General features: G+C 35.4%; 2 protein-coding genes across 2 annotated transcripts in view; both read left to right on the forward strand.

Annotated features, from left to right (window-relative positions):
- The window catches only part of LOC149234638 (uncharacterized), a 102,736-nt gene extending 88,004 nt beyond the window's left edge, over positions 1–14,732 (forward strand). The window contains exon 4 of the mRNA XM_089368326.1: positions 14,703–14,732. Within this exon, the coding sequence (XP_089224452.1) occupies positions 14,703–14,732 (30 nt within the window). The remainder of the gene's footprint in view (positions 1–14,702) is intronic.
- LOC149234639 (uncharacterized) lies at positions 13,110–16,233 on the forward strand. Its single transcript, XM_089368327.1, has 2 exons — positions 13,110–13,303; positions 14,703–16,233. Exon 2 carries the CDS (start codon positions 14,776–14,778, stop codon positions 16,231–16,233), a length of 1,458 nt encoding a protein of 485 aa, XP_089224453.1. The 5' UTR covers positions 13,110–13,303; positions 14,703–14,775.
- The last annotated feature ends 46 nt before the right edge of the window (positions 16,234–16,279 follow it).

Genomic DNA, 16,279 nt, shown 5'->3' on the forward strand with positions numbered 1-16,279 from the left:
GGAAATAAAGGTCGGACAGCAATTGGACGCGATCAGCGTTGGATCTGAGCGGGGGAAGATCTGACGGTCATCACGCGCTTTTCATGGCGGGGTCTTATCCCAGTCGTGGGGCCGGGTACAGAGATGGTTCAGGTTAAAGCTTGGATAGCGAGGGACGCGATAAGCGTTGGATCTGGGCAGGGTCGATCTGACAGTCACCGCGCATTGCAAATGGAGGGGAGTTATTTCGTTGGGAGCGGTAAGCGGGTTTCATCGCACCGCTCTTGGTTGCTTGGCAGTTTTTTATGAAACGGACGCGATGCCACTTAAGGGCCGACGCGTGGCAATACAAAACCACCCATATTGCGTGCTCTTGAGGAGATAAGGATCAGAAAGTGTTGGATGCAATATGCGTCGGATTTGGGTGGGGGAAGATCTGATGGCTATCACGTTTTGAACATGGCAGGGGTTAACCCTGAAGTGGGGCCGGGTATGGTGGAAAAATCAGGCTTTAAATAAATTCATTATAATATTTGTGGGTTTGTAATTTGGCCGTGGAACATAGTTTTGTGGGTTTTAACTAATCTAGGAAAGTACCAAAGTAGCAAGGAAAAGATGAAAGAAAGTCAGGACACTAAGTCGACAACAACTAAGCAAGCATCACTCAGCCTGCCAAATGCATCAAATTCAGCTGCTAATCTCAGATACAAAAGTCAGATTAGGAGGACTCTATTGACCCAGAAGTCTCTCATTTGTCTGTATTCGAGGTGTTTGGCACGCCCAACCTCTTTTTTATAAATAAAAATCAACCGTTTCTGTTAAAAAAAAAAATAAAAAAAATTATACATAATAATATTATTTTAATATATATATATATGTGTGTGTGTAGTTTTTTTCACAAGAATTCACCAAAATCTGGCAATACAATTTCAAGATTTTTTGTTGTCTAAGATTTTTTCTTGTCTAGAAGGCTTTGGTGGTTGATTTTCCTTGGTTGGAAATTGGACTGTATGGCACGCTGAAAACAATCATAAGATAAAATTGGGGAAAGATCCTTGGTTAGGGGTGGGAGATGGTTTTCTTCTATCTGATGCACTTTTGAACACTCTCCATAGGTTTGGTCTTTACTACCTTGATGATGCAGAACCTCATACCCCACAAATTAGCATTATAGTGGGTTGGAAATCATCAGTTGATTTGGATTTGGAGGGGCAAGAAGCCGAAGAATGGAATCAACACACAAATTTATTTGTTTGAAATTTTATAAGGCTAAAGGAAGAAATCGAGGATGAGATTTGTTGGTCAAAGAACCTATCTATGGGTCACTATACAAAGAAATTGGGCTACTCAATTTTTCTTGAATCCCAATTTCTGGCTAAACCACTTTTGCTGTGGAGCATAATATGGAAACTCGAGTCTCCTTTAAAAAGTATGGTTAGGTTATGGCTTGCATTCCATAATAAGCTTCTCATTTGGGACAATTGTTTGAAGTGTGGATGGGCAAGTCCAAATCATTATCCTCTTTGAAATTTTTTAGATGAAAACATAGGCTCACTTGTTCCTCTCTTGTGCTAACATAGTACATATGATCCAATTAGTCCTTGCAGAGATCTATCCATAAGCTCACTAGGCAAATGTAAGGTTGGAAGACAATTTGAAGATTTGGTTGGGGGATAGATTAACCATCTAATTTGAAGCCTTTCCTTGCATCCTCATGAATATGGTGGGCTTGAAACCTAGGTATATTCCAATCCTTTGTTATTCCTCCAAAGATAATATTCAAATTGATAAAAAGATTATGTAAGGAATATATGGTTCCCCAAAACAATAGAAAAATAGAATCTTTGTCATTCTAGTAATTCTTTTTAAACAAAAATGAGTATATATTTATTAAATATGCGTTGGTTCATAGTTGAAAGAACTTGGAGATACATCTTCCAATATCAAACCTAGTTGGGCATTCGTACTATGCTGCCTACAACATCCAAATACAAAAACCAGAACTATTATAGGACTTTCCTTGACAGTTCTACATAACACTAGATATACTAAGTACATAACCAGGACGTGCCGAAGCAAAACATTTATAAAATATAGATAGACATCTAACAACAGTCGATATCACTGGGAGGCAGGTTAAGGTAAAAATCATGTTTCCCAATGACATCTTGATGGCGAGCCTCTGCCCCTTGAGATTCCTTGAACTTCAGTTCCATTATCATGCTTCTTAGCGCATCCACTTCATCATACAGATGAGAAAATTGGACTTTGAGAGTCTGCAACTCTTCTTCCAACTCGATGTGAGAATGGGTCATTTGACAGAATTGGACTTGCAACTCGCAGTCAACCTGTAATAGGGATTCGTGAGTAGAGAGGTAGAGTGAACGTGGGCTATCCTTTGAAGGAGACTTAGAATCTGAGGGGTAATTCATATTGCTATAGCAATTGTCAACCCAATTTCTAGCAATTGAGGAATATATTAGCAACTTACTGCATAAAGAGCTATCCCAACGCAATAAAAGAGAAAGGTGATCAATATGGTCCAAAACCAGCTTTGCTTTACCTAAATTACTTTGGTTACCAAGTCCCTTTTTAGACAAAGCCTTTGCAAGAACCCCCAGTTGCCAATTACAATTTTGTGGCCTCTTCAGTAACTGATGTTCCAAGAGAAGTAAGATTGACCAACAATTTCGAACCAAATAGGATTGATAAGATTGAAGTCAGAGTTACCTTGAAAAAATTGGAGCCGCAACAGACCAGGGGGGAGAGGACAATCTTCCCAAGACTTAGATTCCCTTCTGAGCCCACGATGCTCGAACGCCAGAGGTCCCACAAACAGAAATGACGAACCCACATCACTACCAACTTGAGAAGAGAGTGGAATCGAGAGAGGAGCTCTGAAAAGAGCTCCCACCAAAGAGGATGGCTTGATGCCACAATTAGCAAATGAGAGAGCCCTGAGATCTCAAAATCCAGAAGCTAAAAGAAAAATCGAGTCGAAGAAACGAGAGAGAATGCTCCCAAGGGGAGGCTTCTTGACAATTTAACGCCACCATCACTGCCATCCCACACAAGCTCCATTAACTTAGACATTGATTCCCTTACAATTTGCTCTGATTTCTTCATCATTGTGCGTTCAGGAGAATTTTCCCTGTGCTTGAACTGGGTAGGGGTGATGTTTTGAGCATGCAAACTAGAATATACAAACACAACATGACAAGAGCGACCATGAAAGGACACATACTTTACTAACATAAGGCCATCAGACAACCATGAAGTCGGATGAGGGAGGATTGTCTCATCATTGAATAATGAGGAGCACTTATAAGGGTCTCGTTTGATTAAAGGAAAAGGTATGAGACCAATCCCAAATTTATGTTCCTTGATCTGATGATCAAAATACGTCATCATAGAGCCAAAGGTCTTGCAAATCCCTAACAAATTATACATTTGGATCAAGACTCATTTGTAGTAAGCGTTGTTTCCATTAAGCAGTATGTCCTGTTTCCTAGTCTGTCTGCCTCCGAGTTGTTGACTCGTAAAATGTGATACAATTACGTGTTGTGGAAGGCTGCCAATAATTCTTTGATTCTTTGAAAGTTCTTGGCAAGAGACTCTATCTTTAGGAAGCTTGTCAAATTTTATATGTTGAATCGTTAAGTAAGAGCCCCCTAGAATAATCAAATCTTTTGCCCCTTTGTCTTTTGCTATGTAGAGGCCCTGGATGAGACCATAGGTTTCATCTTGATTGTTGCAACATTTTCCCGTACCCCATGAATACTTAGCTTCAACGTTTCCATTGGGATTAAACAAAATCCCTCCCCCTTCTGCCACCCCTCATTCTAGTCATTGATTATGAGGCCCCTTGGGGTTTTTTCAATGGAGTCTCACAAGGGCATCCACCCTATTGTGGTATTGGCATTATCCTTCATATTTGTCATTCTCATTACTTATCATTTTAGTATGCTCTTGGTCAAGGCATAAACAATAGAGTTGAATTTATAGCACCGAGGACTCTCCTGTCAGTGGTGTCTTTGAAGGGCATAAAAAAATTGCAGGTCCCTAGGGATTCAACATTGGTAATCGACTGGGCTTGGAACAAGGTTTTAGTTGACAACATTTTAATTCCAATCTTTGCTTCTAGATATTAAAGAGGCCATCCATTCATTTTATTGGTTATTTTTCACATGTGTGCTCAAGGCACTAAACATAAAGGCCAATGAACTATCCAAAGAAGCTATATTACCTCCCTTTGGTGCTTTTGACGTCACAAAACTAATAGATGGAGTGAAATGAGAAGTAATGATATTTCACTTCTAACTTTCATATCACATATTACAATTTGATTAATGATTTTTTAATGTTGATTTGGGTAATTGTTCAAATTTTGATCTTATATGGAGATAGAAATATATGTTTTTTTGGATAAACTAAACCTTATTTTGAAGGGACATTTCATCCTTTAGTCATGATATGAATGAGAAATTGTCTTTCAGATAGAATATAAAATGAAAGAAATAAGAAAAAACAAAAACAACGCAAAATATTCAAACACACATGAAGAGATATTTATTAGATCTAATCTATCTATCAAAACACACAACACAATCTCATATTTATAGGAATGGGATAGCTTACTACGAGCTAGAATGATAATGATACCAACGTTCCTACAACTCACACTTCTTAGAAAACAACACTTTCTAGAAGAATGTATTGGAACTCTAATACATTGGAACAATACATTTTTCACATTAACTCTAATGCTACCCCTCAATGGAGAAATGTATTCTCTATAACACCTACTTGTTTATGTTTAGTCCAAGCTGACATGTACAATCATTTCCAAAATGTTGACATTGATATTAAGGAACAACTATCCCCCAGAATGCATGGGTAACCAATCGATGCAGCCACCAGTCTACTAGGGTGTCCTTTGTCTACATGGTTCATTTAACCATCCTTGAATCACATATCTTCATACATGTACCTGTACCTTTAAATCCCCTTGCATCACTATCATTATCATCCTGGGTTTTCTCAGCTTACCCATAACCATGCTCCTGATGCTCTTGCATCAGACTCCCAAGGAACAAAAAAACTCTAGAAGAATCCTCGTCCATATTTTCCTTGTCCCTCATAAACTTTTGTTTCTTCATCACATCCTTACGTGGTTTTCGCTTACCACAAATGCATCAAGTGGTTTTGGATGACCACAAGCCATCACAACAAGTGGTTTATAGTTAGCCACAAACTTTCCTCCATCATGTGATTTCTATTTAACCATAAACCTTGCGTTACAAAGTGGTTTTAAGATTACCACGAACTACATGGGGGTACGCATTTCCTCATCATGCTTACATTTGACTCATGTACATACAATTCTCATACTCCATCAATGGAGAAACAAGGTACATGCTCAAATATTTTCTAGGACCAATACATCAAGTCAAACATGACACCATAGACTTGTTTACAAATATAATGTATGATTCACATCCACAATACTCACAAACTTTTAACTTTTATTGTCCATCATTGTTTGCTCTCGTTTTTTGCCAACTTCATTGCTATTGCAAGACTTCCATGTGCACTATCATCAAATTTTCATTGTCTTCACTTGAGATTCATCCTTGAACTTTCTTCTATTTCCTTTTTGTACCTGCATAAAACTGATTATTTATGGAATAATCAATCCATTTCACTTTTTGAGATTTTTCCATCTCATATTTCCCCCCTTAATCAATGATTCAATTGCTTCGATTCCACATCAAGCTTATATACAAGTCCACTTGTTTCCCTCATACCTATATGAGTGGTTGATTTAATAGCTTGATGCCACATCCTCTCTATACATAAGAAGGATACACACTATGCCATGATTACATGTGTTACCACACTAATGCATGTAGGCCTGACTCAATAGGGCTTACAAAACACCTGAAGAATGAAACTTGCATATGGCTAAATTTACATCTTAGACAAAAAATTTAGGGTGATGGGTACAACTAATCATGCACCCTTTCCACATCTTTACATCATTTTAAATTAAGTACAACAAGCATTCAAATGTTTACAACAACATAAAGTTGGGCCACTACTCCTTTATGGGAATCACATGCCCAAAATATAAGCCGATGTATACTTCAACTAAAATATATAGAAAAGAGAATGCACTCATGTGAATGAGACCAATAATACACCATTCACCCATCATTCTTTTAAAACTCCACCATGTCATAAATTTTATCATGAGCCCATAAAACAATGAGCATTATCTCAACCTCCTCATTTTTCTCTCCTTGCATTTAATAAAACCACCCTTGAAAAATGTATGGATTCTTTCTTTTCATTGAGAAGTATATTCTTCTTACTTTTTCATTTCACCTTTACATATAAACATTTAAATTTGGTATATTTCCATGCGTGGAATCAAATTTAAACTAAAAATAGATACTTTCCGTTTCTTTAAAATACATTGGGTTACATTCTCCATTTCAATGAATATTAAGATGCTTAAGTCTCTAAACAAACACTAAGACTCAGGTAAATTTAGGCATGGTAAATCTCCTTCACAAGGTAAATCTCCATTGCTAGGGATGTCCTTACTCAATTTAGTTGTCTGTAATGAAAAAAAATCACCTAAAGTAGGACCGATATCATAACCAAACATTACACCTCACAAGGGTGAGAATTGAAATAGTAAAACGAGACAACACCAAGTAAATATTTCTTGTGCTTCCTTTCAAACTCATTCTGGCATCGAACATGCATACAAAGACAACTCTTTTTACTTTGGCCATCAAACATACATACAAAGACAACTCCTTTTACTTTGGCCACGTCTCCTTTATACTTTTCCAAGTAACTAGTCTTATCTTCTTCTTCTATTTTTGAATTTATAAACATTACACCTTAGAAGGGTGAGAATGGAAATAGTAAAACGAGATAATACCAAGTAAATATTTCTTGTGCTTCCTTTCAAACTCATTGCCGCATCGAACATGAATACAAAGACAAATCTTTTTACTTTGGCCACGTGTCCTTTATACTTTTCCACGTAACTAGTCTTATCTTCTTCTTCTTCTATTTTTGAATTTATCTCCACATCCCACCATTCCAACCATGAACTGCCTTTTCTACAGGGCTACAAGTCCACACAAATCTCTCTAAACTCTCACATATATTTGTTCTAAAATGGATTAGAATAACATATCTTGTAAACTAGAAGACACAAAATATGAGGAATTGAATGTCTTGCTCATCACACAACTATGCATGCCCAACTTTGATCTGCAACCTCAAACACTAGTTTTTCTTCTACATCGAGTGGCTACCTAGATCCAAAAATTTCTCAGGAAAATTTCACTTCAATAAATCATCTTACAACATATAACACAATAGTTTGATGGACAAACATTCTATTGCGAACACAGCTCAAAAAAAATATTTATTTTATTCTCCTATGATAATCAACGATGTTATCCATAAGACCTCATTTTTCTAGGCCCTCCCCCAAGAGAGTGAGGCCCAGAGACTTGCTCTGATACCAAAATAGAAAAAACAGAAACACCACAAAATATCTAGACACACAAAAAGCTATATTTATTACATTTGATCTATCTGTCCAAACACACAATACAATCTCATATTTATAATGATGAAATGACTTATTATAAGCTAGAATGATAATGATACCTACATAGTTACAACTCACACTTCTTGAAAAACAACACTTTCTAAAAAAAATACATTAAAACTCTAATACATTGAAACAATATATTTCACCCTTTAACTTTAATAAAAAAAGACATTTTAAATAAAATCTAAAAATGATTTATTCCCGCTCCAAACGACATATACATTTTTTTATTATATAAAAACCCATTTTTTCTTTAATTTTTTTTTCTAAAGTTCTAATATCTAAAATGATGAATAAAATTGACCTTGTAATTATGTATGAATAATTATACACATAAAATGTAGGGAGTCTATATCATATTAAGAGGTGGGAATCTATAACTCGTTAAGGGGTAATATATATTGTAGTTTAGAGTGTATAATTACTTGGTGTAGCTTGGTCATCGTAACTGTTTGATAAAATGATTTTTTTTGACAAGGTGTTCACAAAATATTGAGAAACCAGATAATATAATATTGCAGTGAAGTATATTAATAAATTACCAAATAAATTTAAATCAAATAATAAATAATTTTTTTTTGTTAAATTTTCATTTTATATTTATTAATATTCAATATTTAAATAAAAAATAAAATGATGATAAAATTTGAGTAGCTTTTAAGTGTATTTTTTTGGAAAGTTTTTCTGGTTTATTTTCTGATTTAATTTGTCCAAAATCTCGTATAGATTCATTGAAATAACAAGTTTGGTAGGTGATTTTTTCACAATCAAAGTGCCCCAAGGGTTTTTGAACGTGTTGAATCCATATACACAGTCAAAAAACCAATTTAAACAAGACAAACCAAGATTTGACCACAAATTTTTTAGCGGATTAGAAATCCAGAAGTTGCATTTAAAAACCGTGTCAAAATGGTCCTTTTCACAACACTTTTAATCAAAATGAGACAGAGATTTTTAAAAAATTGAATTCATGTTATTTAATTTGTAAAATTCAAGTGTCCCAAATTTTTTTTTAGGGTATTGAATTTTTTTTGGTGACTAGCGGAATTGGCAACGCGGTGGTATTACACGGGGTCGAATCCTAGCCACTATAACCTCTAGGAGGAACCGCCCAGCCAGCAAGAACGGCCCTGGGTTAAGACGAGACTCGAACTTGTGACTTGCATAGCGGTACAGACGACTTAGCAGATCGTCTGCTAGCCATGAGACCAAATCTTTGCGGGCTTAGGGTATTGAATTTATTTATGTATTCAAAAATGTATTTTAAATAAAAAACATATTATTTCTTACAATTATTTTGCTAGATTCTTAAAAAATCTATTTCATCCATAAATTAAATTATTCCTTTAAAAATTATTTTAATAAAAACAATTATCAAAATTATTTTTATAAATATTGAAAATAAAATTATAATATTTAATTCAAAACATAAAACAATAAAATAAATGAAATTTAAGATTTCCGAATTAAAAAGATGTAAACTATTTTTTTAAGGAAGACACGTAAAAGATTAAAAGGAAAGGAGGAATATCAATAGTGAGGAAATATAAAAGCAAAAGTAAGAATCCAAAAATCCAATATAAATGAATGGGGACAAAAATTGCAATGTCATGAGAATCATTATAATTGTTCTAATGCAACTTTTCATACTTTTTAAAAATAAATGTTTTAGTATTAATTGCATTAAATGAGGTAGTCATTGTTTATAACTTTTTGAAAAATAAAATTATAAATGTTTTGGCAATCAAATGCATTAAATAAGGTGGTCCTTAAAAGTTGACTTTAAATATAATAGACCATTACCCTATAATGTTTTGAATTTTTGAATTAGGTTGATTTATGTGTTTGTTATTTAGTTTAATTTAATCATAAGCATGAATTGATGATAAGTTTGGTTAATTTTTTTATTGATTTGTTGTTGAAGTAGTATATTGAGTTTAATATAGATTTGGTGATTAGTTTAAATCCATTTTAATTTTAGATTTACTAAGTGTCTAGAGGGATCAAATCTTTTTTAATTCTAAAAGAAGTTTGCATTTCAACATATTTATCCTTATGAGTGCTTGATAGCTCTAGATTTAAGATAGATATAGGTTCGTTTAATTATTAATTGTAATTAATTATTTTTATTATTATAATATAATACTTATTTTGTTATTTCATTTCATTTCAGTGTATTTTTAGCTTTAAGTAATTTGATTTAGTCAAAAATGTTTTATTGATAATTATAATTATTATTTTTTTAATTAATTAATTTATTTTTTGTAATTTTGATGTAATTTGATGGAATCAAAATGTTAAACATGGCATTACAACATTTCTACCATAGTAGGCTAGAGAGTTCTCGATGCAACAAGGTAAGGTTAACCAACCTAGATCCATGTTAAATTTATATCTAAGAGCGATCAAATCTCTTGAGGTGCAAACCTCGTTTAGAGTGAAAATAGATTTGATCCCTCTAGGTGCTTGGTAGATCCAAAGTTAAGATGGATCTAGGTTGGTTTAATTATTAGCCTTTAAATAGAGTACATTAGAGAAAAATACCATGAGAAAAACCATGGGGAAAATAGACTACATTAGAGAAGAATACCATGGAAAAAACCATGGCAAAAACCTTTTAATTTTTATTTTATCTTATTTTATCTTATTTTGACCTAGTCAAAATGTTAAACATTACAACATCTCTACCATAGTGGGTTGGAAAGCGCCTCTAAGTGCAACCAACCTAGATCTATCTTAACTCTGGATCTACCAAGATCCATCTTAATTGTGGATCTACCAAGCATCAAGAGGGATCAAATCTCTTTTCACTCTAAAAGAGGTTTGCACCTCAAGGATATTAATCCCTCTTAGTGCTTGGTAGATCCATAATGGTTTAATTATTAATCAACCTAGATCCATCTTAACTCAAGATCTACCAAGTCTCTAGAGAGATAAAATCTCTTTTCTCTCTAAAAGAGGTTTGCATCTCAAGAGATTTGATCTCTCTCAACGCTTGGTAGATCCAGAGTTGAGATGGATCTAGGCTGGTTTATTTGCTCCCTTCAAATAGGCTATGTTCCACGAATACCATGGGTTCTCAATATATTGAGTTATTTTTATATTTATTTTTTTAATTAAGTTTTACATTACATTACTATTTTTATTTTAGTTTATTTATGTAATTTGACTTAGTCAAAATATTAAACATTATATTACAACATCCCTACCATACTTCAATTAGCTAATATTCTAAGCTATTAAATTATTTCTTTTTCCTTATAGAGATATCTTTATATCCCATTAAGGAAAGATATATTGTTTTGTTCACTTGGGACTAATGTGAGAGGCTCGAAGTCATTACAACAATATTCAATAAGAGTTTCAACATATCACTTATGGGAGTTAAGAGTTTCAACATATCACTTATGGGAGTTGAACCTATTTGGAGAGGATACCAATATTCCTCCAACCATCCAAGATAAACACAATTGACAAGCTATTGAAGAGTTGTTGAAGTAAGATGTCGAGTTCACTATTAATCTAGTGATAAGTTCAGGGTAAGTGAATTGAACATTAATGCAAAATCAATATTTGAAGTTCAAGGTACATATGCTTTAGATGCAAAAATGAGTGGAATGAAAAAGCATCTAAATCACAAAAATGAATTGATGATAATCTGGGCAACTTTAATCACCCAACCAATTGGGCAAGCCAATCTTCCAAACTATTACATTGTTGTTGCAGTAACATGTTGAGTTCACTATTGATCTATTGATAAGTTAATGTTAAGTGGATCCAACATTGATGCAAAATCAATGGTGTGTTTGAAGTTCAAAATGTCATGGCCCTAGATGCATAAATGCGTGAAATTAAAAGCAAATTAATCAAACACATGAATTGATAATAATTTGGTCAAATTTAATAAACCAACTAATCGGACAAGCTAATCTTTCAAACTGTTAAATTGTTATTGAATTAGCATATTGGACAAATCAATGTTAAGTGAATCCAATATAATGCAAAATCAATGGTGGTTGAAATTTAAGATATTATGACACTAAATACATAAATGAGTAGAATGAAAAATAACTCAATCATAAACATGAATCGACAATAATCCAATCAACTTAACCTGAATTGAGCTTTATTTACCTAACCAATTAGGCAAGCCAATCTTCTTATTAAAATAATATATTGAATTCACTATTAATCTATAATCAATAATGTATTGAAATTCAAAATACTAGTTATGCCCCAAAGAGTGAAATGAAAAACATGTACTAATAATGTGAAAGTCTCACATTATGTGCTTAGCTCTAATTGTGTTTAAGTCTATCACATTATCCTCAACTCTAATTGTGTTTATTAAGCACAAGCATAGTAAACACCAAAAGCCAGTCAGTATCTATGAAAATTGATTTATATCTTTGTTTTCATTGTTATATACTATTTACAAATATTCATAGTTAAAGAATTCTCTGTACTCATAGCAGTTGATGTAAGTGGGCTTATTATATTTGCAATGCCTCTGTCATGTCTCATCACGGGACTTTTAACTTTCCAATGTCCCTGCTCTGTTCCTTTCTACCTTTTCAGTGTTCCCTGTTCCTTTATACTCTCCTCCCTATACTTATTTGGTTTTGTTTGCCTTTTTGTTCAAACGGTCATATACACTGTTTTGTATAAAACTTGTGACATAAGCTACCTGCACACAACAACATTATTCCATATTTTCATTCTGTGTGTCCCCAACCCTCCAGATGTTGACTCCCCCCTGCAAATGTCCTCATCATTCCAATTGATTACAAAACACATAATGCCCCTGATCTCAGCATTGTCCCCATCAGTGGGGGCGCTCAGGAGTCAGGACCTTGTCTCACCTGAACCCCAATTCTTCTCCCTCACATTTTCTCCTCCCTGAATGACCGCCATGACCAGATTAGTAAGCGGCATCCTCGTACCCCGGGCCAAAAAAACCACCTAAAACCACTTGACCAGCGACCAAACCAGCTTCATCATAACTCAAACCAGTGACTTGCCTTGCTCCATAAATCACTCAAAACCGCCAGACACCTACCAATCAAAGCTCACAGCACTAAGGCATGTAACATTAAGAATGGAATTATGTGAATTTATTAACCTGGACTCCAAATATTCAATAAATCAATCATTACCAGAAGCCATTATCGAGCTCCCGGGTAGTGAAAGGTAACGTCTCTCTAACTGCTAAATATTTGTTTATTATCATAAATCTACCATCCACAACCCAACCGACAGCCTTTAACTGGTCAAATGTTAAGAAAGACGTTGCAGATAAAACGGCGTTCTCCCAAATACTATTTAAATAGCCATAACGTGACGTGGAATCGTGGCATGCTTCCATAGGCTATTTCAGGCTTAAATTTAAAATATGTGGGACATCCGGCACCGCCGTTGGATAAATTTAAAGCTCCAGGAATGGTTATGGAGAACTAATTATCCTACGCGTTAATTAATTAAATCTTCTACTTCAATACTGTCCTATAAAACCTTGCACTCAAAGCATTCAGACCGCTACAAATTCATACCTATTTAACTCAGAACTGTTGCATTTACCCTGTGTTTATATCATCAGTTTGTTGTCCCTGGATTGGTTCTGATCATCATTTTGAGCACAAATTTGTTCATATTGCTTACCGGAGTCTGTTTTTTCTTTGGGAGGTATTGCATTCATATCCATATTAAAATTAACATGTCTGTCAGAGCTATTCAGAAGGTTCAATTTATGACTGGGCATTACAGGTTTGAATCTTGCTGTTTTGTTTTTTGATTTTTTTTTGGTATATAAATAATCTGTTTGTGATTGCCTAGAAGCAAAGCTGTCACTGAAAATCTGAGAAAAATTAGTGCCCAGAGAATGCATGTTGCTTTCGTATAAACTAGGCCTTGGAAAACGGTATTTGTGGGAAAAATTACAAACCCTGAATTTAGCTTTAGGTTCTGTATGCATAAGTGCATGATACTTATAACAGAAATTGTTTTTTTAATCTAAATTCCTTTACTTATTTTTTTCCTTCTGAAAATTTATTTACTGTAACTTGCCACCACTGGCTGTTGATGGTAGGTGAGAGGTGTCCACACGCTTTAAGACCACGCATCTGCTCCCCAGCTTGCGATTTAGCCTACAAGTTTTTCTTAAACATCGTCATCAATGGTCATCAATGTTGTCATGTTAGCAGTCGGCCAAACATTATGGCTCTTTCTTTTTAGCTTTTCTGTTTAGCCGGCAAAAGTGCAGGGAGTGACAGTTTTAGGAAACCAGCGAAATCTTAAGAATGGTTCTTTAATCCTCAAATTACAGTAAAGCAGGGACCTCTATGAAGCAACAAGGAAGATCTGCAAATAGAAATCCTGTATATATGTCTAAACTTGTATTGATTTTCTCTCTATTACATCCTAACCTTTTTCAGCTTTTATATAGGTTTGGATCCTTCCACTGGAGCTTTTACTTTTCCTTAAATTTTTTTGTTAGTTAAATCCTATGTTTTAATTGGCGAGGGTATGAAACTGCTCTTCAGTCAGGCTACCTTTGCCTAAGAGATGTGACTGAGGGCTATTAAAGTCATCCAGGATTTGCTCTTAGCTTCATCTGAGGATAGAGCTGCGCATGGTGGATTTTGAACCTGGGTCATTATCGTGGGTAGTGGTTCAACTTGCCACTTGAATACAGTTGGACTTTAATAGCTTGTTACTACCATTACTATTATTTGTGAATTTAAACATCTGTTTTGAGCAACATTTTGGGGAAACCCATTTCCCATCTGTCTTTGAAATTGAAATGTGGTGCTTTGCAAGATCTGTGTAACAGTGCTTTCAATTTGCATACAATTTCATACTTTTATTTGTTGACTAGAGGTTTGTCTGGACGTTGAAGTTTAATTCATTTCAATGATATATTTATACTGTTTTATCTTTTGTTCTGTTCTTAAATTCAAAGTGATTCTCAAACAGGGAAGATGTTTTAGCCTTTGATTGTTATGGAGTCCGGTGTTGACATGTACATTACTGTGAATATTGGCCTTTTCTGAATCTGTTTGATTGTCTATTATTTTTCTTGCAGCCAACGGGATTAAACCTGGGATTTATATAACCTAGCAGAGGGATCAAGGATATATTGTGAGAAATCAGTAGAGATGGCATTTGTGTCAACTAACATGGATGAAAGATTGGCTAACATTATCTATAATCAACAGCTGCAAGAGAAACAGGCATTGAGTGAGTTAATAGACAGTTATTCAGTTTCAAATGCGGAGGCTGAATTTCATCGGGGTTTGAAGGAACTTGTTCGGGATCATCTTAATACCTGCATGGCCTTTGCTTCTTGCAGCAATTCTAATGAGTCGATTACTGATACTAGTAACTATGGCAGCAATGGCATTCATTGCCGGCGTTTGAAACATGTGAGTGAGCGGTGCAATATATGTCAACTCCGTGATTTGTTGCAGCAAGATGAGGAGGAGGAAAGTGATCAACTGGCACGCAGGCAACATAGATCCAGTAGTGAAGAATCGGCAGAGTCTTCGGCTGCAAGAAGACGGCAATCTAGAATTTTGAATCGGTGGGCTGCACGCCAAGCTCAGGAGATGATAACCACCATGGAAAGGCAGGCCCGAGAATCAGAGCTTCTATCTCTTGCTGGTTTGCATACTGTATCAACTAGGAATCCTTCATTCCTTAGGGAGTCCTCACCTTCTAGAGCGGTGCGAAGTGTGGAACGGCCGAGTACTAGGGCATCCTCACTTGTGCAGATGTGGAGGCAGTTGGAAGGTGAATCACGAGTTAATTCCTCAAGGGACAGGACAAGGACAAGAATGGTTCAGTCTGAGACTTACGAACGCAGGAGAGAAGGGGCAGAAAGCCAAGCATTCTACCAAGTTAGTGATTTAGAGGAAAGAGAGGACAGGTCAGTCCCCAATAGTGTAAACGAAAATGCTCCTGCGACTCAGTCAAATGAGCACAGAGAAAATTCTGAAGGTGTTAGTTATCATTCTGAGTCTGGACGGAGAGATGTAAATAATCAAACTAACAATGAAGTGTACAGAGGCTGTGAAGATGGTCAAATAAACAGACAGAATGGCCATAGTGAGCGGCACAGGAGAGAGCAATCTGTTGACCTTGAAGAAGGGGAGAGCGAAAGAGTAAGGCAAATTGTACAAAGATGGATGACCGAAAGCAGGATGATGGGTCATACACCCAATAATAATGACCACAGAGCACTCTGTCATGGTGAAATTGAACACGAGCGAGTGAGAGAGCTATCTCAGGAATGGACACGCATGACAGGGCAACAGCGGGATGCCTCGGGCAATACACCGCAGAATTTTCAAAGGCATGAGATACAACCTGGTCTGGTACACAGGCAAGCTAAGAAACGGGAAGCAGTTAAGGGTGAAATTCATGTTGAGCCAGAGGTAAACACGCAAGCCTATGTAAATAGTAATGCAAAAATATTGCGAGGAAGGCAAGCAATTCTAGATTTATTGATGAGGGTTGAAAGAGGGGGGCAAATAGAGCTGGAGAGACTGTTGGAGCATCGGGCAGTTTCAGACTTTTCACATGGCAATCGTATAAAGGTTAGTAATTTGAGTTAGGGTTATGTACTTGGGATCATATTTTTTTATATTTTCTTCTCTGTTA

This window comes from Pinus tabuliformis, chromosome 8 (assembly GCF_031772625.1).
Source record: "Pinus tabuliformis cultivar Carrire ecotype Pingquan chromosome 8, CPIR1, whole genome shotgun sequence".
NCBI lineage: Eukaryota > Viridiplantae > Streptophyta > Pinopsida > Pinales > Pinaceae > Pinus > Pinus tabuliformis.